At 48.7% G+C, this 22073-nt stretch overlaps 2 protein-coding genes across 4 annotated transcripts in view; one reads left to right on the top strand and one right to left on the bottom strand.

Moving 5' to 3' along the window:
* The first annotated feature begins 5906 nt into the window (after positions 1-5906).
* On the top strand, positions 5907-12030 carry FICD (FIC domain protein adenylyltransferase). The gene is made up of 3 exons (XM_032168784.2): positions 5907-6030; positions 7586-7944; positions 9067-12030. Exons 2-3 carry the CDS (start codon positions 7644-7646, stop codon positions 10140-10142), a joined length of 1377 nt encoding a protein of 458 aa, XP_032024675.1. The 5' UTR covers positions 5907-6030; positions 7586-7643; the 3' UTR covers positions 10143-12030.
* An 843-nt stretch (positions 12031-12873) lies between these two features.
* The window catches only part of SART3 (spliceosome associated factor 3, U4/U6 recycling protein), a 38259-nt gene continuing 29059 nt past the window's right edge, over positions 12874-22073 (bottom strand). For all 3 annotated transcript variants that reach the window (XM_058425271.1, XM_032168783.2, XM_058425272.1), the window contains 6 exons: positions 21917-21993; positions 20847-21015; positions 16781-17235; positions 16139-16291; positions 14996-15186; positions 12874-14323 (listed from right to left, as the gene is read on the bottom strand). In XM_058425271.1, coding sequence (XP_058281254.1) covers positions 14146-14323; positions 14996-15186; positions 16139-16291; positions 16781-17235; positions 20847-21015; positions 21917-21993 — 1223 coding nt within the window. In that variant the 3' untranslated portion in view covers positions 12874-14145. The remainder of the gene's footprint in view (positions 14324-14995; positions 15187-16138; positions 16292-16780; positions 17236-20846; positions 21016-21916; positions 21994-22073) is intronic.

Genomic DNA, 22073 nt, shown 5'->3' with positions numbered 1-22073 from the left:
AAATTACTTAGCACACAGTAAGTGCTCAATTGTTACCACTACCAAAAATGAGACAGCATGGTGGGTACGATTATTTCCACTTGTAGCTAAGATACAGGAGGATCAGAGGAGCAGTTAGAGGATTTCGCTGGTCTGGAGCAAAGCCCCATGTGGTTGTTTTTCCAAAGCTCCCCCAAATGATTCTTTGAGAAACTTTGTCCTAGAGAAACTTCCACACGTGCCAAAAAATCATACAAGTATTTCACCGCAGTCTGTGATAGGGAAAGACTGGAAACAATACAAATGCCCATCAACAGGTAAATGGGAAATAAATTGTAAATGGAATGCTATACAGCACTGTAAAATTAATGAACCAGAACTATGCATATCAGCATGAGCATAAATCTCTAAGACATAATTCTGAACCCCAAAATGCAGAAGGATCCACACAGTATATATCATGCATAAAAATCTGCATAACATCATTATATATTATTTATGGATACATGCATATGGATAAAAGCAAAAAGCCATGCATGGGGGCAGCAGCACCAAATTCAACATGGTAGTGACCTCTGGGAGGAAGGGAAGGGCATGTGAAGGGGAGGAGGCCCATGGGGCTTCAGTGTATTGGTAACATGGTATTTCTTAAACTGGATGGCAGGTACACGAGTGCCCATTGCACTGTTGATGTCTTTTGGATATCAGAAATATTTCATCATTTAAAAATAGATGTGGCCAGTTGTGGCAGCTCATGCTTATAATCCCAGCACTTTGGGAGGCTGAGGTGGGAGGATTTCTTGAGCCCAGGGGTTAAAGACCAGACTGGGCAACATAGTGAAACCCCATCTCTACAAAAAAATATAATTGTTTAAATTAGCCGGTCATGGTGGCATGCACCTGTAGTCCCAGCTACTTGGGAGGCTGAGGCAGGAGGATCACTTAAGCCCAGGAGGTTGAGGCTGTAGTGAGCTGAGATCGTGCCACTGCACTCTAGCCTGGGTGACAGAGTGAGACCCGGTCTCTATTAAAAAAAAAATTTTTTTTTAATTAGCCAGTCGTGGTGGCACACACCTATAGTCCCAGCTACTTGGGAGGCTGAGGCAGGAGGATCATTTAAGTCCAGGAGGTTGAGGCTGAAGCGAGCCGAGATCATGCCACTGTACCCCAACCTGGGTGACAGAGTGAGACCCTGTCTCAAAAATAAATAAATGTGCATAGAGAAATATGGAGAATTGTGAATGTGTATTTTTTCTTTTTTTTTGTGGATTCTGTATCTGTAATGATCTCATGTTGTTTTTAAGAAATAAAATAGTTGTTTAACAGGTGAAAAGCAGTTATGTTTAATTTTTTCCAAGTAAGAAGTACCACTTCCCCAAATGATTTGCTCTGAAAACAACACTCATCTGCATGTCTGAGTTTTGAAATATTGGTGTTTTGAGACCATATGACATAAGAAACGTCCTGAGGCCAGAACACAAGCCTTTAGCCCAGGGACACTCACATGGGGTCCCCCAAGCCCTGTTTCTTGGGGATGCCACAGAAACTGGGTCTGACCCCACCAGGTATGTCTTTTTTTTTTTTTTGAGACGGAGTCTCGCTCTGTCGCCCAGGCTGGAGTGCAGTAGTGCGATCTCAGCTCACTGCAAGCTCCGCCTCCCGGGTTCACGCCATTCTCCTGCCTCAGCCTCCCAAGTAGCTGGGACTACAGGCGCCCGTCACCACGCCCGGCTAATTTTTTGTATTTTTAGTAGAAACGGGGTTTCACTGTGTTAGCCAGGATGGTCTCGATCTCCTGACCTCGTGATCCTCCCGCCTCGGTCTCCCAAAGTGCTGGGATTGCAGGTGTGAGCCACCGCGCCCGGGCCCCACCAGGTATGTCTTAAAAGGAGGATTAATCAGTAGCAGGGAGAAGGGCTGTTGGGCTCTCTTTTTCAGCCACAGCATTAAGTTAGAAAGAGAAAAAAAAGGGGGGGGTGGGGAAAGATGAGAGAAATGAAGAAGCAAGAACAGGTGTGGTGTATTTTCTTTTTAACGAAGTTGAGTCATTCTGCAGCCAACCCAATGCGATGTAGCCTCAAGCCGGGGAGTTTTGTTTTTCCTAAGCAATAGAATCTGACTCTGCCAGCAAGAAGCGCTTGACTGCTGTTCCTTAAACATGCAGAAGGGTTTTTTGTCTTGTTTTGTTTTGCTTTGCATAATGGACACATTTCCCATGCAGCCACTTTCTGGGTTCTTTGTCATGTGTCAAGGTAAGCGTTTAGAAAACTCCTCCGCGGGCCACGGGGAGGCAATTTTCACCTAATACAGAATGCTTAAGATGGAGAAAGCCAACTTTTCAATATCGCTTCAGGGACCATATTTTGTGCATTCAACACAGCTGAATGCAGACAAAGTCAAGAGTTAAAATTGAGTATAAACTCCTGACAAGGAGATTGAAGGAGGGAAGTGATGTCAGGTGACTTACTGTCCCCTGGTGGCCACACACAGTAATGGGCTCATTTTGCTGTAATAGTCCTTTGAGTTTTTTCTTCTGTGTTCCCCTGCCATCTTCCACTACCCGCTACAAAGGGGTTACACTGGCGGCCCTGGAAAGCCAGCCCGGCAGCCATGCCAATTGCCTTAAAATCTGGAGATACTGCTTTAAAAATCTAGGCCTCACATTTATTTTGAAAAATTGAAAACTCTGTCCGCTTTTAGACTGCATCCCAGCTAATAAATATGGGTTCGAGCTGAGAAGCTGCTGCCCACTTTAGACAAGGCATGTGCTCTCAAATCCGCCACACTCCCCATCTCTCCCTATTGTCTCATGGCCAGGAAGTTTTTACTCATTAGCAGTTCCTGCATAGCTTCTGGATTTACTACTTGTAGCCTAAGCTAATTAAAGAGCTAACAAACAGAGGAGGGTGCCTTTAGAAGCAGATGATTACATTGCTTTATACCTGGGTGTGGACAGGGGTCCACAAGTCCCATAATACCCAGCTCAGTGAGGATAAGTGACTTGTTCAAGGTCACCCAGCTAGCAAGCGGTCGGCCTTGCATTTCAACGCACATCTGTCTGACCCCAGAGCTTCACTGTTTTCTAACATACTGTCACCCATAAGCTGGCTGCCTACCAGGCCCTCCTCTGGGGAAGGTTTTTACAATGACATTACTACTTGGGCCATCAGGAAGTGCAATTCAGAGGACTCCAAGAGAAAAATGTTCATGACCTTGGTTGAAAAGATTAAAAACGAGAACCCACCAAAATAATCACCACCCTGATTTTGTTCCTTAAAAACTATGGATCTTCTGGCCAGGCGCGGTGGCTCAAGCCTGTAATCCCAGCACTTTGGGAGGCCAAGGCAGGCGGATCACTTGAGGTCAGGAGTTGAAGACCAGCCTGGCCAACAGAACGAAACCGTGTCTATTAAAATACAAAAAAAATTAGCCGGGTGTGGTGGCACACGCCTGTAATCCCAGCTACTCAGGAGGCTGACACAAGAGAATGGCTTGAACCCAGAAGGTAGAGATTTCAGTGAGCCAAGATCACATCGCTGCACTCCAGCCTGGGTGACAGAGCAAGACTCTGTCTCAAAAAAAAAAAAAAAAACAACAATTAGCCTGTGTGTGCCTGTAGTCCCAGCTACTAGGGAGGCTGAGATGGGAGGATCACTTAAACCCAGGACATGGAGGTTGCAGTGAGCCAAGATCACGCCACTGCACTCCTGCCTGGGCAACAGAGTGAGATCCTATTGCAAAAAAGATAGATAGGTGTCACATATAGATAGATAGATAGATAGATAGATAGATAGATAGATAGATAGATAGATGATAGATAGGGCAACAGAGTGAGATCCTATTGCAAAAAAGATAGATAGGTGTCACATATAGATAGATAGAGAGATAGATAGATAGATAGATGATAGATAGATAGGGCAACAGAGTGAGATCCTATTGCAAAAAAGATAGATAGGTGTCAGATAGATAGACAGATGATAGATGATAGATAGATAGATAGACAGATAGATAGATAGATAGATAGATAGAGTTTGCTCTGTGCCAAATGTATAGAGTCTCATTTCACCCTCACATAAAACCCTGTGAAGTGGTAATATCATCACATTGTGCACAGTTTACAGAAAAGCCAAGACAGATGATCAACAAGATCAAGTCACTTGCTGAATGTGATTCAGTTTGCAAGTGGCAGAGCTGGGATTTGAACCCAGGGCTGTGTGACTCCCAACAGTGACACCCCACAACCACCACCTAGCCCTGCCTCCAAGAGCAATACACGTCACAGAGGAGGTCAGATCTTGAAGCATCAAGCCTTCTGCAAATCCTGAACTGGATGCCAAAAGCAAGGTAGGCTGTTTGTCCCCATTTTACAAGTGGGGAAAGTGAGGCTAGGAGTAACGTGCCCAAGGTGACACAGAGAGTAAATGGCAAAGTCTGAATTTGAGCTCAGGTCTCTCTGACTCCCCGGAATCTGAACTGCTAACTTCTAAATGCTTAGCGTTTCTGGGGCACCTCCCTAGATGTTTAATTTCAGTATTTGTGGATTAAGATGGAGGTTTCAATTCTCTGCTTCAAGGAAAAAATTTCTCTCTGGGAAGCCAAAAGAACTAGCCAGGTCCTTCTGGAGAGGATACAAATTAAAAAGTCAGGGAGAACCAAGCGGGGTGGCTCGCGCCTGTAATCTTAGCGCTTTGGGAAGCCAAGATGGAAGGAGAGCTTGAGGTCAAGAGTTCGAGACCAGCCTGGGAGACATAGCGAGACCCTGTCTCTAAAGAAAATAAAAAATCAGAAATAGGTCAGGCGCGATGGCTCATGCCTGTAATCCCAGCACTTTGGGAGGCCGAGGCAGGCAAATCTTCTGAGGTCAGGAGTTCGACACCAGCCTGGCCAACATGGTGAAACCCCATCTCTACTAAAAATACAAAAATTAGCCGGGCGTGGTGATGCGCACCTGTAATCCCAGCTACTCAGGAGGCTGAGGCAGGAAAATCGCTGCAACCTGGGAGGCGGAGGTTGCAGTGGGCCGAGATCGCACCACTTCCCTCCAGCCTGGGCAACAGAGTGTGATGTCGTCGAAAGAAAAGAAAGAGAGAAAGGAAGGAAGAAAGAAAGAGAGAGAGAGAGAGAGAAAGAAAAGGAAGAAAGAGAGAGAGAAAGAAAAAGAAAGAAAGAAAAAGAAAGAAAGAAAGAAAGAAAGAAAGAAAGAAAGAAAGAAAGAAAGAAAGAAAGAAAGAAAGAAAGAAAAGAGGGAGGGAGGGAGGGGAGAAAAGAAAAGAAAAAGGAAATTCGCCGGGCATGGTGGCATGCACCTGTAGTCCCAGCTACTCAGGAGGCTGAGGTGGGATGATTGCTTGAGCCCAGGAGGTGGAGGCTGCAGTGAGCTGCAATTGCTCCACTGCACTCCAGCCTGGGCGACACAACGAGACCCTGTATTTTAAAAGAAAAAAAAAGTTGTTTAAGTCAGGGAGGAAAAGATACAGAGAGGAAAAGAGTAAAGAAGAAGGAGGCAAACTCAGCAGCACGGGGTGGAGGCTAAGAACAGGGGCTGCGCAGTCAAGGAGGCTAACCGGGTGAAGAGGTGAAAAGGTGTCATTTCACAATTGGGAAAAATGAGGCACACCACAGCGGCTCCGGGACGAGGAGACCCGAGGAAGGGACCGCCGTGGAACTTCCAGTTTCCAGGCCCGCACCTAGCGTACCCCAAATCCGCACGCCCGTCGGGTTTCCGGCACCTGCTCCTCCTGCCTGTGACCTAGGCCCCGCCCCTCACGCTGCTTATTGGCTGCTACATGAACGAGACAAACGCAAGCGACAACCAATGGGAGTGGCCCACGGCGCGTCTTTCCCGGGGAAGCCGACGCGGACGCGGGAACCCGGAAATGCGAGGGAAGGACAAGTGGGGAAAGCCAATCCGCTGCGACAAGGGCTGCGGGCGGTTCAATGGCGAGTCGCCGGGGGCGGGGCCAGAGGCCGGCGGAGAAGGAGGACCCGGGAGTCGGCGGCCCCGTGCTGGGAGTGCGGGGAAGGCGGTTGGGGTTCTGAAAGCTGCGCGCGGTGAGAAGGGGGCAAGCCCTAGGGGCTCGAGAGGACGGAACCGGGAAGGGTGCGGCGGGGCCGCGAGCCCTGGGCGGGGTTCGGGAAGGGAAGCTCTGCAGTCCTGGAAGGGACTCAGACCGGTCCCCTCCCCTCTCCGGGCCTCAGTTCCCCCTTTCTAGGGAAGTGTGGGGGAGAGATTCGCGCCTCCCGGAACGCACTCCTTCCCCGCACACACCCCTGGCACCGGCGAACCTCCCCATTGCCTGTACCGCCCCGCCCAGGAGCCTGTCCCCTCGGGAAGTCCGCCCAGACCCCTGGACCCGCGCAGCACTCCAGGCGCACCCCTATTAAAGCGCACCCCAAGCCATTTCACATGTTCTGTGGCAATGGGCCAGGCTCCCCATAAGACTCCGAACCCCGTGATCCATCAGTCATTCCCGTCAGGACCAGCCCAGAGCATGTGCACAGACCCTGCTTAGTAATAAGGTAGAAATCGAGACCTGGGGACCGGGCTCAGAGGCCCTGGGGTTTCCTTCCGGATGCCTCCGTTTACCTCCTGTGGGCCTTCTGGAATTTAACTTAAGCTCTCTGTGTCTTGGTTTCCCTTGTCTGTAAAATGGAGCTAGGGGTAGCTCTTCCTTCATAGGGTGGCATGAGGGTGAAATGAGGCAATGCGTGGCCAGTACACTGCTCAGCACCTAGCACACCATAGTTGCTTAGTAAGTGCTTATTGTTAGCATAGTGTTTGCATACCTGGCCCCACCTCCACTCCCACTGCCAGCCCCAAGCAGATGCAAGCCGTGTTGTCACTGAGGCCAAGCACTGTGGCCCACAGCCTGAGTTCCTTTCGAGATGCTCGAACTGCTCATCCTCTTGGTGGGGTCCCTTCTGGACAGGCCAGAAACGGAAGGCCAGAGAGGGGAAGGGCACTGTGGGAGCTGTGGCTGAATAGCAGGGCGAGGGCAATAAATGAGGCCACCCAACAATTGTGCTTATCAAAGATTGGGCGTCAGAACTGCTGTGGCTGATCTGCATGGGTGTTTGTCAGTCATTTGTGTCCCAAATGTTTAACATATGTCCACAAATCCAGTGTTTGTGGTTAGAAGCCACAGGGATATATGGAAAGGGGGACACTTTAGAGCCGTGGGGTTCCTGAGTTCAAGTCCTAAGGCTGTCACTTGCTCCCGGCGAGACTTTGGGCAAGGGACTTCACCTCTCTGAACCTCAGTTCCCTCACCTGGAGAGTGGGGTGAAAACATCAGCTCAAGTCGTTGAAGATTGCAGGAGGTGACCCATGTGAGGCATTTGGTGCTTAGCACACGGCCTGGATTATGGCAAGTGCTCATTAATTGTTGGACCACAGCAGTGTTATTTTCACATTCACACTGCCAAGGTGGTGGCACCAGTCCTTCCAGGCTGGTCCCTCCTCTAGTGAGATCCAGTCCTTGGCTTGCCCCCACCCCATCTCTCTAGTGAGCTAAAGGAGCAGAAGTCTCCAAACCCATCTTCCCGACTGAAGTCACACCATGTCCTAAACGTGTCTGTTTCTCTTGCGACTCTTGGCTCCTTGCAGATCCTGCTCCCTCTCAGCTGCCTGTGGACATGCGCAAAGGGCCCGCTCCTGAGTCCAGATGATGCTCATGCCAATGGCTTCAGTGATGGCGGTGACTGAACCGAAATGGGTCTCGGTCTGGGGCCGCTTCTTCTGGGTGACGCTGCTGAGCATGGTGCTGGGGTCCCTGCTGGCCCTGTTGCTGCCCCTGGGGGCTGTGGAGGAGCAGTGCTTGGCTGTGCTCAAAGGCCTCTACCTGCTCAGGAGCAAACCGGACAGGGCGCAGCATGCCGCCACCAAGTGCACCAGCCCGTCCACGGAGCTCAGCATCACCTCCAGGGGCGTGACACTGCTGGTGGCCAAGACCAAGGCCTCTCCAGGTAAGACAGACTGGCCGTCTTCCGCAATGCTTGTTAACTGGACAGACCGACATAGAATGTGTGTCGTGTCCTGTATGCGGGGCATCGGGGTACTGTGAACAAGTCAGCCCTGAGCTCCTAGTATAGACAAGGTGACGTGACTGAGACAGTGTCACAAGTGTAGTGATGGGGAAGCATAAAGGGCTGTAGGAGCATACCAGGAAGGCTCCCTGGAGGAAGTGACACCTGAGCTGGGACCCAGTTGTTAAGTAGGAGTCATCCAAGGTGAAGGGCATCCAAGGAAAAGGACTCCAGGCAGAGACCAGAGGTTAGTTGTCATAACTGACATAACTGTCGTAAGAGAGCCTGGTGGCATTCAAGGAACTAAAGGAAGTTGAATGTGTGGGGCTGATCCTCAGGTGGCCGAGAGGGGCCAGGACAGGAGGGCTAGGGCTAGAGCAGGCTCCCCACCTCCACCAGTTCTCTGTGGTTGGGACTGAATGTGCATTGTTAGATGGTGGTGGCATCCCTGGCCTCTCCCCATGAGATGCCTGTAGCACTCCCTACACCTCCTCAGTTATGACAACTAACCAGGTCTCCAGACGTCACCAAATGTCCCCTGGGGCGCACAATCAAACCACTGGGTTAAAAGAGTTAAAGAACAGCCCCGGGATGGTGAAGCCCCCAGGGTCTAGGAAGAGTGGGGAGTTGTTAACACCTTTGGGCCTGCAGGGGCAGGAACCTGTGTCACCAGCACAGGACGAGCTGGAGATGTAGGAGAGGGCCTACACTGGGAGCTGTGGCCAACAGGAAAGGCCCAGCAGAGAGGGCCCAGGCAGAGTAAATGCCTAGAACTTTCTATGTCCAGAAGGCAGGAGGCTAGGAAGCCAAGGAGGTGCCTCCCAGAATACAGAGTGGCTCTGGGGACACACAGATAGTGACTGGCATACCACCACACGGCTGAGGGAACAGAATGGTATCAGGCACGTTGAGTACACACGATGTGGCTGGAACAAGCTCCCCAAGGCCAGGGACCCAGGCTGGTCATCATGGTTTCCCACAGAGACCAGCACAGGTGACAGCCTCCCTGAACGTCCTCTGCCCCCTAGCCTCCCTCACAGCGCTTCTTTGGCTCTCTTCCAGCAGGTAAGTTGGAAGCCAGAGCCGCCCTGAACCAGGCCCTGGAGATGAAGCGCCAGGGCAAGCGGGAAAAAGCCCAAAAGCTCTTCATGCACGCCCTCAAGATGGACCCGGACTTCGTGGACGCACTCACCGAGTTTGGCATCTTCTCGGAAGAAGACAAGGACATCATCCAGGCGGACTACTTGTACACCAGAGCATTGACCATCTCACCCTACCATGAGAAAGCACTGGTCAACCGCGATCGGACACTGCCGCTCGTGGAGGAGATCGACCAGAGGTATTTCAGCATCATCGACAGCAAAGTGAAGAAGGTCATGTCCATCCCCAAGGGGAACTCGGCTCTGCGCAGGGTCATGGAGGAGACCTACTACCATCACATCTACCACACAGTGGCCATTGAGGGCAACACCCTCACCCTCTCGGAAATCAGGCACATCCTGGAGACCCGCTATGCCGTGCCCGGGAAGAGCCTGGAGGAGCAGAACGAGGTCATCGGCATGCACGCGGCCATGAAGTACATCAACACGACTCTGGTTTCGCGCATCGGCTCCGTCACCATCAGCGATGTGCTGGAGATCCACAGGCGGGTGCTGGGCTACGTGGATCCCGTGGAAGCCGGCAGGTTTCGGACAACACAGGTCCTGGTCGGACACCACATCCCTCCCCATCCGCAGGATGTGGAAAAGCAGATGCAGGAGTTTGTACAGTGGCTCAACTCCGAGGATGCCATGAACCTGCACCCGGTGGAGTTTGCAGCCTTAGCCCATTATAAACTCGTTTACATCCACCCTTTCATTGATGGCAACGGGAGGACCTCCCGTCTGCTCATGAACCTCATCCTCATGCAGGCGGGCTACCCGCCCATCACCATCCGCAAGGAGCAGCGGTCCGAGTACTACCACGTGTTGGAAGCTGCCAACGAGGGCGACGTGAGGCCTTTCATTCGCTTCATCGCCAAGTGTACTGAGACCACCCTGGACACCCTGCTTTTTGCCACAACTGAGTACTCGGTGGCACTGCCAGAAGCCCAACCCAACCACTCTGGGTTCAAGGAGACGCTTCCTGTGAAGCCCTAACCCTAGAAATCCTCCCTCAGGCTGTCCTGAGGTAGGAAAAAAAAAAGAAACAGCATTTCTAGAAACCTAGTCACTTCCTAAAGCAAAAGGAGAAACATTCTTTACCTCCAAATGTTTTAGTTTAAAAAAAAAAAAAAAAAAAAAACTAAGTTATGAAGCCTTGTCTCTAAAATAACTTATAATTCAACCAAGCTATTTATTTTCTTCTTTGGAGCAAGCTAGTCAGTGTTGTGTGGTGTCTGCTGTGTCTTGCTGGTGGCCGCGCTTTAGGGGCAACAGTGCCACCGTGTGACCAGAACACACGGTGTTCTGGAGCAGAATTTGCACTAAGGTGGAGGAGTGGCCAGGAGGTGTGGGATAGGGCCCAGAGCCACTGACATAACTCCTCCAAGTGCTTCTCTGAAACAGGCTGAGAGGTTCTGTGACTGCAACTGGGAAGTCAGACCCAAGTCGCAGCTGAGAGAAATGGTTGAAAGCTCACTTTCTCAAGGTTTAGATTAGTGGTGACTAACTTCCAAGCAAACTTCATAGAAGAGAAAATGAATGCTGACATTCCTTACCTCCAGGAAGACTTTTTGAGCCATAGTTTGCAAACTTTAGTGCCAGCAGCTGTTTTTTTTTTCCCATATTGAAACTATTTTTCTAATTAAGAATCGGGGGTAGCCATAAAAAGCTGTATGTTGGAGGGGGAAACATGGCAGGTGGGCAGTTTGGTTTTGTGTATCGGCGTTTCTCTCACACTTCATTTGTAACAACTCAGGCCAGATGTTTTCGTCTAAAATTCTCTAGGCTTGTCATTCCACCTGTATCGTGCTGCAAACCAGGTGTTATGCTAGTAGGCATCTGCCCTCACCCCTCTGCCTGAGTTTCCTGTAGGCAGATGTTAACCTGAGAAAACAAGTGCCACGTGGACACCAAGTAAGCATTTTTGATAATGAATTAGAGCACCAGTTTCTACTGAACGGAGCAAAAACCTTCAGCCATGGCCAGGCTGCATCCCTTTGGTCCTGGAGTTTCATCTACTTACTGCCTGGACCCCCTTTCCACAGCCTTCGCACTGTCCCATGTCCCATCCCCCTGGGTAGGCAGAAGAGATTGCCTCGGAGTGGCCTTATTTTTCTCGCAACTTGTGAAATGATGCAGTGCTCTATGTAATATGGCTGAGTTTCCAAGCTGTCATCCAATGGAAGTAGAATCTTCTCTTTCAATCATATGGCACAGGTGCCAATATGACTGCTGCTATTTAGAGTCAGAGTGGTGGAAGTCACTGGGTCCCTTTCCCAGTGACAGAGCCCATGATGTCTAACACTGTACTGCACTTTGTCAGTGTGTGAGTGATGGTGAATACACAGTGCTGTCTCTTTGATTTGGTAATTCCATTCCTGACAGTAATGAGGCCACTGCTCTAAAGTAGTTTATACAGTTCTTCAGTTGTATAAATAGCACAGAGTAGTTTTTGAAAGGTTAAGAAAAATAAGTGAAAAGATATATACGATATATGAAATGGCTCCAAATGATAATTATTCAAACCTTTATAAAATATGTTTTCATACTCTTACGCTGCCAGAGGTACTTCTTAAAACTCTTCTCGTCTTGGTTTTATAAGCACACCAAGGAGGTCTGACAGATGTGCTTGCTTCTACTATAGAGCAAGAGAATTTGCACTTTAGCTATATGTGAAGGATATTATTTTAACAAGTTCCTGATTCTAATAAAGTTATTTTATTACATGAATGCTTGAGGCTTTGCTGTCTTATTTGGGAGATGTTCCCATCTGTCAGTAAGGGCAGTGGGGGTATTCTGACCTTTAGCCCTATTCATAATACTGTTCTGGGAGAGCAGCAGATCCAAGACGGTGATTTCCATGGGCAAGAGACCCAGAAGTTGGATAAACCGCCTACCTAGGTGGATAAGGATGAATTACTGATTTTTTTTTTTTACTAAGAGTGAAGTAACTGAAGTACTTTTTCACGTTTCTATTTATCATCAGTTCTGGATTTTCTGGGGAAGACACACAAACCCACTCATGTGGTCCTGGAAATCCATTTCTAGAATAGTCAACACCTGGAACCTAAATTGGGTTCTGCTCAAGCCTGAAAAGGTTTGCCCCTGTAACAAGGCTGGGCTGACATCTGCAAGTATGACATTAAGGTCAGAATACTGGTTGCAGGCAAGAAAGCCAAACCGTTAATGTGAAGCAGCAAAAAGTAAGGCCACACTCACCCATAGTGATATTCATGGCTCTTCATGTGTCAGGTCCCCAACCATGAGGGCTCCCTCTGAGCTACCCAAATCATCACACCAGCTGAACAACCGAACAGCCTTCCAAGCAGCATCACAGAGAACACTGCAGGAGGAACGCGTGGGACAGCAAAGGTTCTTGCTGTTGTCAATAGCCACCGTTTGAATTTAATTCAGAAGTAAAGCCTAGTAAAAAGTTGGTTTTGTATAAAAAAGAGATGGAGGGGAACCTACATTTTAAAAGACCTAAGAGGCTTACCAACCAATAATTTGCAGGGAGGAGAGCTGATATTTATAGGAAGGTAGAAATTTGAGTGGACAGTTGATGACATTAAGGGATTACCACTAATGTTTCTAGGAGTGAAGGCCTTTGAGTCCTCCTGAGACACCTGCTACAACATTACTGGATGAGCACAATGACATCTGGAACGTGCCTCAATATAACAGAGGGTGGAGGGGAAACACATGAAGGAAGAGGGGCTGGGAGTTGAGGAATGCTGGAAGCTGAATGGTAAGCACACAGGAGTTTATTTTACTGTTCTGTCTACTTTTTAATTGGTTATATTAAAAAATGTTAAGTTAAAAAAATATAGAAAACCCGACTGATGCACAAAAACTTAAACTTACACAACAGATAAATGAGGAGTTGATTCCCATGACATATACAAGGCTTCCCTGACGTCTTTCTCCAGAGTGTCTTAATAAAGCAAGCTTCCCCTACTGAACTGGCAATGCTGTTTTCAAAGCAATAAATATTATTTGATAAAAGATGTGAGGTAAAAAAGCTCAAAAGCTCCAGTGTCAAACTGCTATAAACTGAACTGTATAAAACTGAAGACACATCACAGCTGAAATAATTTAAATCAAAGTGACAATGGGATTTGACTTAGAAAAGTTCTATTTACACATCTTATTAGGTAAAGCAAGGTACACCCACTTCAAAACACATCTGTATGTGAATGCACATCTGAGTACCATTCAGCAAGAAGTTTTGAAGAGAACTTCAGTTTAATAAAGCTAAATGGGGAGAATTGAAGTTTGCATTTGACATGATATTAAACAAAACCAAAGGGCTGAAACTCATGTTTAGACAACACAGGTCACTAGTCACTAGGCAAAGAAAACAGTCCACGGCAGGTGGCACAAATAATTCCTATACAAAACAAATGTTGCAAATATTCTGCTTTTAGGAAACATGAAACAATGGCTGACATGTCATTTACAAATACATAATATAAAAATGCCCAGCCCCCTTGAACAAAACTCCAGCAAATGTTTTATAGCTGACTTCCCTCAGACCCACCCCCACAAGAGGCCATTCTGGTGAATTACTAGCATCTACCATTTCATCTTTTAAAATTAAAAGAATGACGGGCACATGTGCTGTGCAGGGTGTAAGAGAAGTGTCATACAAAAAGGGGCCGGAGCTGGCCAGAAACATTTGGACAACTGTGTCTCAAAAACTGTGTGTTCTCATTTTGCTTCTGTGCCTCAGCCTTTAAGATACAAAACTATCTCAGGACACCACATCCTGGGCCCAGCCTGCAGAGTGGTCACTTTTCTGCCACTGCCCTCAATATGAGGGAGCACTGAAAGGCTCTTGACTTTGAACCCCTTCCCCTTTCTGTCTAAAGCAGAGGAGCCATCCGTGGTTGCGAGCGGGCAGCACATCAGGCCTGTCCATCCCCAGTGCACCGCTGGGTGGTGGGAGGTCCGCCGGGCCAGAGTGAAGTAAGGCATTTCCTGTCTCCTAGAGTCCCGTTCACTTTCTCAGAAACAGCTTGGCAAAATCGGCATTGGACATCTTGGGTGCCTCGGTGGCCGCTGGGGCGGCAACTGCAGGAGCCGCGGCAGGGCCGTTCTCGGCCTGAGGAGCTGCGGCACCTGGGCGCTGCAGGGCACGAGGCAGTAGAGACAGCTGCGTCCTTCCCTTCCCCCTCCTAGAAGAGCAAACACTGAATGGACCTTTTGAAGCAACAATTCGTGGCCCCTCATTTATTTGTGAAAATAAGCCAAGACAGTTTTAATATAACCAGAAGTTAAAAGGTGAAAAAAAAAGGATGAGATAATCCCCGCCTCCTTAATTCTGTCTATTAAGTAAAAACTGCTTCAACAGACTTGGCCTTGTTCAGTTTTGGCAAAGATCAACCCTGAGCACCAGTCACACTCAGAGAGGATCAGTGTGACTATCACCTCTCAGACCTCACCAGTCACCCGGCAATTCCGCTATCTCCTCCTCATCCCTAGCCGGCAAAAAGCACAGCTTACGTGGATCATAGCTAGAGCTGCAGACTGGCACACACATGGGTATGAGATTTCTTTTTAAACACACAGATCCAACTGGCAAAGGGGACTTTAAAATAATCACTGCCTTTAGTTCTGTCTGAAATAAATGACAAGTGTAAATTGGCCAGTACCAAGCAGCGGTCACTGCCTAGGCTTGCATCCTGCTCTGGACACCTTGCTCCAGTGGAACCACAGTGATTACCACAAGCCATCTTGGCTTTTCTGTCCTAACAGGAAGCTAATTCATTCCAGGTTAATCCCCCGTGGTCCATGAACTGGTGCTAGCCAGGACAAAGTTTGCACTAGTCTACCATGCAAGCACTTACGCTCCATATGTCTGTGGCAAAAGCATGGGGCCACCTGGTGCCTTCCTGGTCTCCGGCTTCTCTGGAACCTTCCTCTGAGGAGGGTTGCTGATTGCCACTTTGATGACGTTCTCTTTGATAGTCATGCCGTCCATCTTCATCACAGCCTGCGACGCCTGGGATTCATTTTCATACTCCACGTAGGCCAGGCCCTGGAAGAGGCAAGATCCAGAACCAAGTCAGATCCCACAGACCGGGGACACAACCTCCTCCCGTAGGGCAGGCACTGGGCTTCCTCCCGGAGACCAGCAGGCTAGGCCACTGCAAACGACCCACCAACAAGTTACCTTCCCCACTGCTGCATCCTCTGTCTACAGGCTTATTTCCCCACCCTACTCTCCTTCCTGACTGCTGCTATGCACTGTAACTTCAGATAACCCTTCCAAGTTCAGTACACCTTGTACGTGCTGCAGAAGTAGAAAGAAAGAAGGAAACAGACAGATGGACCAGTATAAATCCAGCAAATAAACCAAGAGGTGGATGGGACACAGGGCCAGCAGCCCAGGTGCCCAGGTGAGCCCTGGTGTTTCTGTGCCTTTATCCGCTCCCTCATTTCATCCTCTTTTTCTCTCCATTAACCTGGATAAAGGGGAGGGAGAGTGGGCGGTGGGTAGACAGTAATGAAACCACTTACTACTCAAAATGGGGCACAAAAGGACTTAGCAGGAGACTGAGGGGGCAAGAAGGAAAGACAGGAGAAGAGGCATTGCAATGGAGGGACTCAAGGGGCCTGGCTGGAGGCCCCAGGGAAAGAGAGGCCTGGGACAGAGGGGGGAGACTGCAGGAGGGCGCCCACCCGAAAGCCCGTGTGCTGCGGGTCACAGGGCTTCCCCCAAGCCCCACAGCCAGGGGCCATACTGTGGTGAATTCATGATCATCTATTTCCAAATGCCTTATTCTTTTTAGTACAATTAACTACAAACAGGTTAATCTGACTCCAAATATAAGTAGAGCTAAGTGTGCAGATCTTTCTGTGAAATTAACTTTTGTTTCTCAGCAGACAAACTAGGAACTCATTCTAGAGGTTAAATCATCTTTGAACAGATACAGAAACGAAGTTTACCCATGCCTTGAAGACAAGGCACAATCTGCTCTGACTCTGACCTTTGGTTTGCCAGCCCGGTTGGTGACCAGCCTGAGGTCCTTCACGGTGCCATGAGCCTTACAGATTTCTTCTAGTTCCTCTTTAGTACAGGAGAAAGGCAGGCCTGAGATGAACAGCTTGTGTTTCTCTAGGGAAGTGCTGTACCTGAACACCTATAGGAAGAAGGAAGACAGAGAAAAACCATGATTCGAGTCATGACCCAGCTCACCTGACTCCTCTGACACCAGCCTTGTCCCCAGGGGCAGCCCAGCCAGGCAGACTAGAGCCAAGCCATGCTCTGAAACTTGTTAACGGGGCCACCGGAGCCAGTCACTTAACCTCTCCAGGCCTCCATGTCTTCCTCTGTAAAATGGCAAGAATAAAAGTAGCCATTCACAGAGTCTGATGAGGAGTCAATGAGCTGCCACACATAAAGCATTCAGCACAGTCCCTTGTCATTACTAAGCACCCAGCAAGAAGAAGCCATGCCATGAGTCAGACCTCAGTGAACCAGCTCAGGATGGACCTTGGCTCTCAAGGAAGTTTAGATCCGAACAGAGCGTAAAACTTCCACATCTATCCTAAATATCACTGCTGCAGGAAGAAAGTGCCTGTCTAAAGCAACCACAGATGAAAGGCATTCTTTTTTTCCATAAACCTACCTTAAAATCGGGGTTTTTGCTCTTATCCACACAGGGGGAAACAAACATTGGCCTCCCTTCTACACTTTTCCGGTCCATCTCCAGTGCCTGAAGGGCTGATTTCTCTTCTTTAAACTCCACGTAGCAGTAGCCTCGGAAATCTCCACGGTTGCTAAAGATGGGTCGGATCTGGACCACCTCCCCACAGGCCTCGAAGAGTGGCCTGAGCTTCACGTCCGGCTCCTGCATGCTGTAGGGCAGGTTGCTGACAAAGACAGTGATGCTGTCCTTGCTGCTGTCGTGCAGCACCTTGGGCATGTCCCTCTTCAGGGAGGCTGCCTTCTCCTTCTGCTTCGAAGGGGGCTCCACGTCTATGGCGGCACATTTCCCAGCGGGCCCTGCTGCTACTTCTACATTTTGTGTTTCTCCAGCTGCAGGGATGCTGTTCTCGACCCTTCTGCGTTTGGAAGGCTGCTCTACAGGTTTTCAAAAGAAAAGTAGCCACGGTTAACTGTTACTTCTCTTCAGGGAGCTTGAACAGAGGGGTGAAGTGAAAGTGCTGTGACAGCTACATGTGACACTCACTCCCTCGCCAGACTCGGAGGGGCAAGCACCACCCCTGAGAAGCCTTTTGTGATCTGCCTGACCTGTCCCATGACTTTCTGTGCCCCAGTTACACTCAGGTAAGTGGGCTCAATCAAGTGGAAGTAATAACATAAATCCCCATTGTCCACTCTTAATTATACAAAAGGCCAGTGGATCTCAAAGTTCAGAAGGCAAATTCCAGGGCCCCTCTCCTACAAAGCCCAGGTCAGCAGGGTTGGGATAGGACATGAGAATCTGCACTGGAAAAACACCCTAGTGACTGATACCTGTGCCCCAGGGAGCACATTTTGGAAAGCACTACGAAGGGTCTGTGGTTTCTAAAACACTTTCAATATGGCCTTGTGTCCTTAAGAGAGCTTAACCACAATCTGCTACTGCAGTCTGTCCTCACCACTGCCTCCAGAGGGCCAGTACTGAAGCTCAACAGACATCAGCCTCCGGCAAACAGACCTCCTCGTCAGTTCACCCACTGCCTTTCCAATGCAATGTAAGCCCTGCACACTGCTACTGTATTCAAGAGTGTCCCTGGGCTGGGTCCAGCTGACTGGCCCACCTCCCACTCCAGCCTCCTCGACCACTGCCCCATCCCTCTCCAATGCATCAGAGTTCAAACCCAATTATCTGCTGCTCACAGAGAATGCCAGGCTGTGCTGTGCCTTCAGGCTGTACTAACATTGGCTCCCTGTCTAGCTCAGACCTTCCCTTCTCGCTGCCAGACGGTCACTAGGTCTTCACCCTGGATGCCGCATCTCTTCCCCCACAGTCTTCCTGGTACGAAGCTGACCCACTAGTGCCTTCTTTGGCCTCCACCAGTATTAACAACACCATCTCCCACAGTCCTGATCACATGCCATGCCCTGATCACATGCTACTGTGGTCACACATCACATTTGCCTTATTCTGCTAAACTGGGAGGCCAGTGGAGCAATGGGCCACCCTCAGTCATTTAGGAAAGCCCAAACGAGGTGTGCGAGCAAGGTCAACTCAATGATGGATGACTCCATTCCCAGTTCTCTCTGGCTCACACATCTGTATTAAGAAAGTATACAGAGTCCTTTCAAGTCCAGAGACAATTCTTTGTTTTGTTTTGTTTTGTTTTGTTTTGTTTTGTTTTGTTTTGTTTTGTGTTTGAGACAGTGTCTTGCTCTGTCAGGCTGGAGTGCCAACGGCATGATCTCTGCTCATTGCAACCTCTGCCTCCCGGGCTCAAGTGATTCTCTTGCCTCAGCCTCCTGAGTAGCCGGGAAAACAGGAGTCCGCCACCACGGCCAGCTAATTTTTGTATTTTTAGTAGAGGCAGGTTTTCACCATGTTGGCCAGGTTGATCTTGAACCCCTGACCTCAGGTGATCCGCCCACCTCAGCCTCCCAAAGTGCTGGGATTACAGGCATGAGCTACCGTGCCCAGCCACCAGAGACAATTCTTTACCTTGACTGACTCTCTGAAATAAATATGACCCAGAGCTGCCCGTCCTTGAAATTAGAAGGGTGAAAGAAACACTGCTGGAAAATTCCACTAAGTCAGAACCATTAAAAGCAGGGCCAAGGCCGGGTGCAGTGTCTCATGCCTGTAATAACAGCACTTTGGGAGGCCAAGGCAGGAGGATCACTTGAGGTCAGGAGTTCGAGACCAGCCTGGCTAACATGGTGAAACCCCGTCTCTACTAAAATATAAAAATTAGCTGGGTATGGTGGCTGGCAAACTGTAATCCCAGCTACTCGGGAAGCTGAAGGAGGAGAATCACCTGAACCCAGGAGGCGGAGGTTGCAGTGAGCCGAGATCATGCAACTGCACTCCAGCCTGGGCGACAGAGCGAGACTCCCTCTCAAAAAAAAAAAAAAAAAGTAGGGCCAAGCCTGGCAGGTCTGTGCAGGGTGGGGGCTGCAGCAGTGGTACAGGATGCTAGAGCCTGAATGGAAGGAAGAAGACGGGGAGGCATGGGGCAGTGACAGGGACCCAGCAGCCTAGATCTGGAAGCCTGAGTGAAGGAGGCAAAGGTGTCCGTGCAGGGCCGTGCCTGGTCCCGGGTGTGGGAGACCAAACAGGGTGGGGATGGCACATATGAGAAGGGGAGGCAGGGACAGGAAGTTGATTACATACCTACAGGGGCCAGGTGGAGTAAGTGAGGATGCTGAGGATAAAGGGAGCCAAGTTTCTCAAGGTCAGAGAAGGGTGTGACACAGCTGCACATGGTGGCTCACACCTGTAATCCCAGCACTATGGGAGGCCAAGGCAGGCAGATCACTTGAGGCCACAAGTTCAAGACTAGCCTGGCTAACATGGCGAAACCCGATCTCTACTAAAAATATAAAAAATTAGCCAGGTATGATGGTGCATGCCTGTAATCCCAGGTACTTGGGAGGTTGAGGCACAAGAATCACTTGAACCCAGGAGGCAGAGGTTGAAGTGAGCCAAGATCACCCCACTGCACTCCAGCCTGGGCAACAAAGCGAGACTCTGTCTCAAAAATAAATGAATAAATTTTAAAAAGAGAGAGAAGGGCGTTGCAAGTATGAAAGGGAACCCCGTGGTGTTAGACTGGAACTGGAGGTATTGGTGTGAAATCATGACTTTCGGTATACACAAATAGTTACAGAAATAAATATGGACATAAATATGTGTACACATGCACACACGCGCACACACACACACACACACACTCCCTACCCTCAACCACTCAGGCCTGGGAACAATAACCAACAGCAGTGAGCACAACTAGCACCTTCTAAATACCACTCATCACTCAAAGGAACCTTGGAGAAATGATGGATTCCAGGGCTGAGCTATGGAAAGTACAAGATGACCCTTGGGTATTGTGTGCTAGAAGGTAAGGAAATGATCAAAGAACAAGGGGACAGGTCAAAGGGACATAGAAGCCTGTGTGAAGGAACTCTTGCTAGCCAAACCTGGGATAAAAGGAGCATCAACATAAATAATTATCAAAAGGGTTGTCACCAGCGATGGAACAAAGCGAATCACAGTCCACCTGATGGGACTCAATGGGCAGGCCACAGGAGCACTTGTGCACTATTCCTGTCCAAGACGCATGAGGGGAATCCAATGCTTAGGGAGCATCAGACACACCCAGGCTGAGGGACACAACACAGCAACTGGCCTGCCCCCTTCCAAGACTGCAGGTCATCAGAGTAAAAAAAAAGCTCAGGAATACTGCAGACTGAAGGAGATCCAGGAGACAGGAAAACTAAACACAATAGTGCATCCTGAACTGGATTCTTTCACTACAAAGGACATTATCAGGACAAATAGGAACCCATAGCTCATTGCTAATCCCGGCTCTGATGGCTGCATTCTAGTCATGGAGAAGAGGGCCCCTTGTTTGCAAGACATACACCCTAACAGTGATCAAAGGGTAATGGGTATCAAGCTGGTAATGGTTCAGGGAAGAAAGTTCTTCGTACTGTTTTCGCAACTTCTCTAACTTTAAGATGTTTCAAAACACAATTTCTCAAGAGCTCCTTACCTTCTTCATCATCACCCCACTCTTTCTCATCGTCCTCATCTGCTCCGCGCTTCTCTGGGCCTCTGATCTTTTTCTTCTTTTTCAACGCTTTCTTCTCGGCCCGAGCTCTTTTCCGTTGTTCAGCCTTTTCTTCTTCTTGCTGCACAAGGGCTGCTTCCTTCTCTGCAGCCTAGAAAAGTGGGAAGATGATGCATCGCTGGAAGTGGCAATTACATTCACCGTACTGATTTGTCATAAAAGGGGAGAGGGAGTAGAAATTCATTACTAAATGAAAAGCAGAGATCAGGAGAAAAACGTGGACAGGCTCACGGCTGTTCCACACCAGAGCTCATTCAGGTTCTTTGGAATTCTGGATCTGATGTCTCTGTTATATTAGCAATTTCCTCACCCTAATTATTACTCACCTAAAGGAAGGGAAAAAAATCCATAAAACTGGCTGGGCACGGTGGCTCACACCTGTAATCCCAGCACTTTGGGAGGCCGAGGTGGGTGGATCACGAGGTCAGGAGATCGAGACCATCCTGGCTAACATGATGAAACCCCACCTCTACTAAAAAAATACAAAAAATTAGCTAGGCGTGGTAGTGGGCACCTGTAGTCCCAGCTACTCAGGAGGCTGAGGCAGGAGAATGGCGTGAACCCGGGAGGCAGAGCTTGCAGTGAGCCGAGATCACGCCACTGCACTCCAGCCTGGGCAACAGAGCGAGACTCCGTCTCAAAAAAAAAAAAAGAAAATCCATAAAACTGAAGCCCTAAATAAGCTGGGGTGTTCATGTTCCACTCACTAGGCTAAGTGAGGCTCTTCTTTATTCTTTTTCATCAATTCTCGTAAATTTTAGAGCCAAAATTCCCTCAATAAATGAAACAAGTACTTAATATTGGGGCTGATGTTTTAAAACAATCTAAAAATGACACGACAGGTTTAAGCATTGATCTAAATATTTTATAATTAATACTGAGTAAAAGACACTTAGGAAAATGTAAAATGTCTTGACAAGAAACATCCATACCAAACTGAGCCAAAATAGCTACCAGAGGTGCCAAAGACTTCAAACAAACATTGTCGTTACCTTCATTCTCTGCTCATTGACACGAGCTAATCGGGTTTCAGTTTTCTGAACAGCTATATCCCAATCTTCTAAAGAACCTTGAAAGAAAGAGAAGCAAAACTTTCACTCTTTAGGATTTTGAAGGATACAATCACATAAATTTTTCTTGATTTCTCTA

This window comes from Hylobates moloch, unplaced genomic scaffold (genome assembly GCF_009828535.3).
Source record: "Hylobates moloch isolate HMO894 unplaced genomic scaffold, HMol_V3 SCAFFOLD_12, whole genome shotgun sequence".
NCBI lineage: Eukaryota > Metazoa > Chordata > Mammalia > Primates > Hylobatidae > Hylobates > Hylobates moloch.
The sequence above is the reverse complement of the archived record's forward strand: the minus strand, read 5'-3'. Positions and strand labels throughout refer to the sequence as shown.

What these genes read in the sequence shown, in the direction of transcription:
- FICD (XM_032168784.2), top strand. Translation starts at nt 7,644, where the DNA reads ATGATGCTCATGCCAATGGCTTCAGTGATGGCGGTGACTGAACCGAAA. An exon ending in CAAGACCAAGGCCTCTCCAG is followed by an intron (nt 7,945 to 9,066) that starts GTAAGACAGACT and finishes GCTCTCTTCCAG; the next exon opens with CAGGTAAGTTGGAAGCCAGA.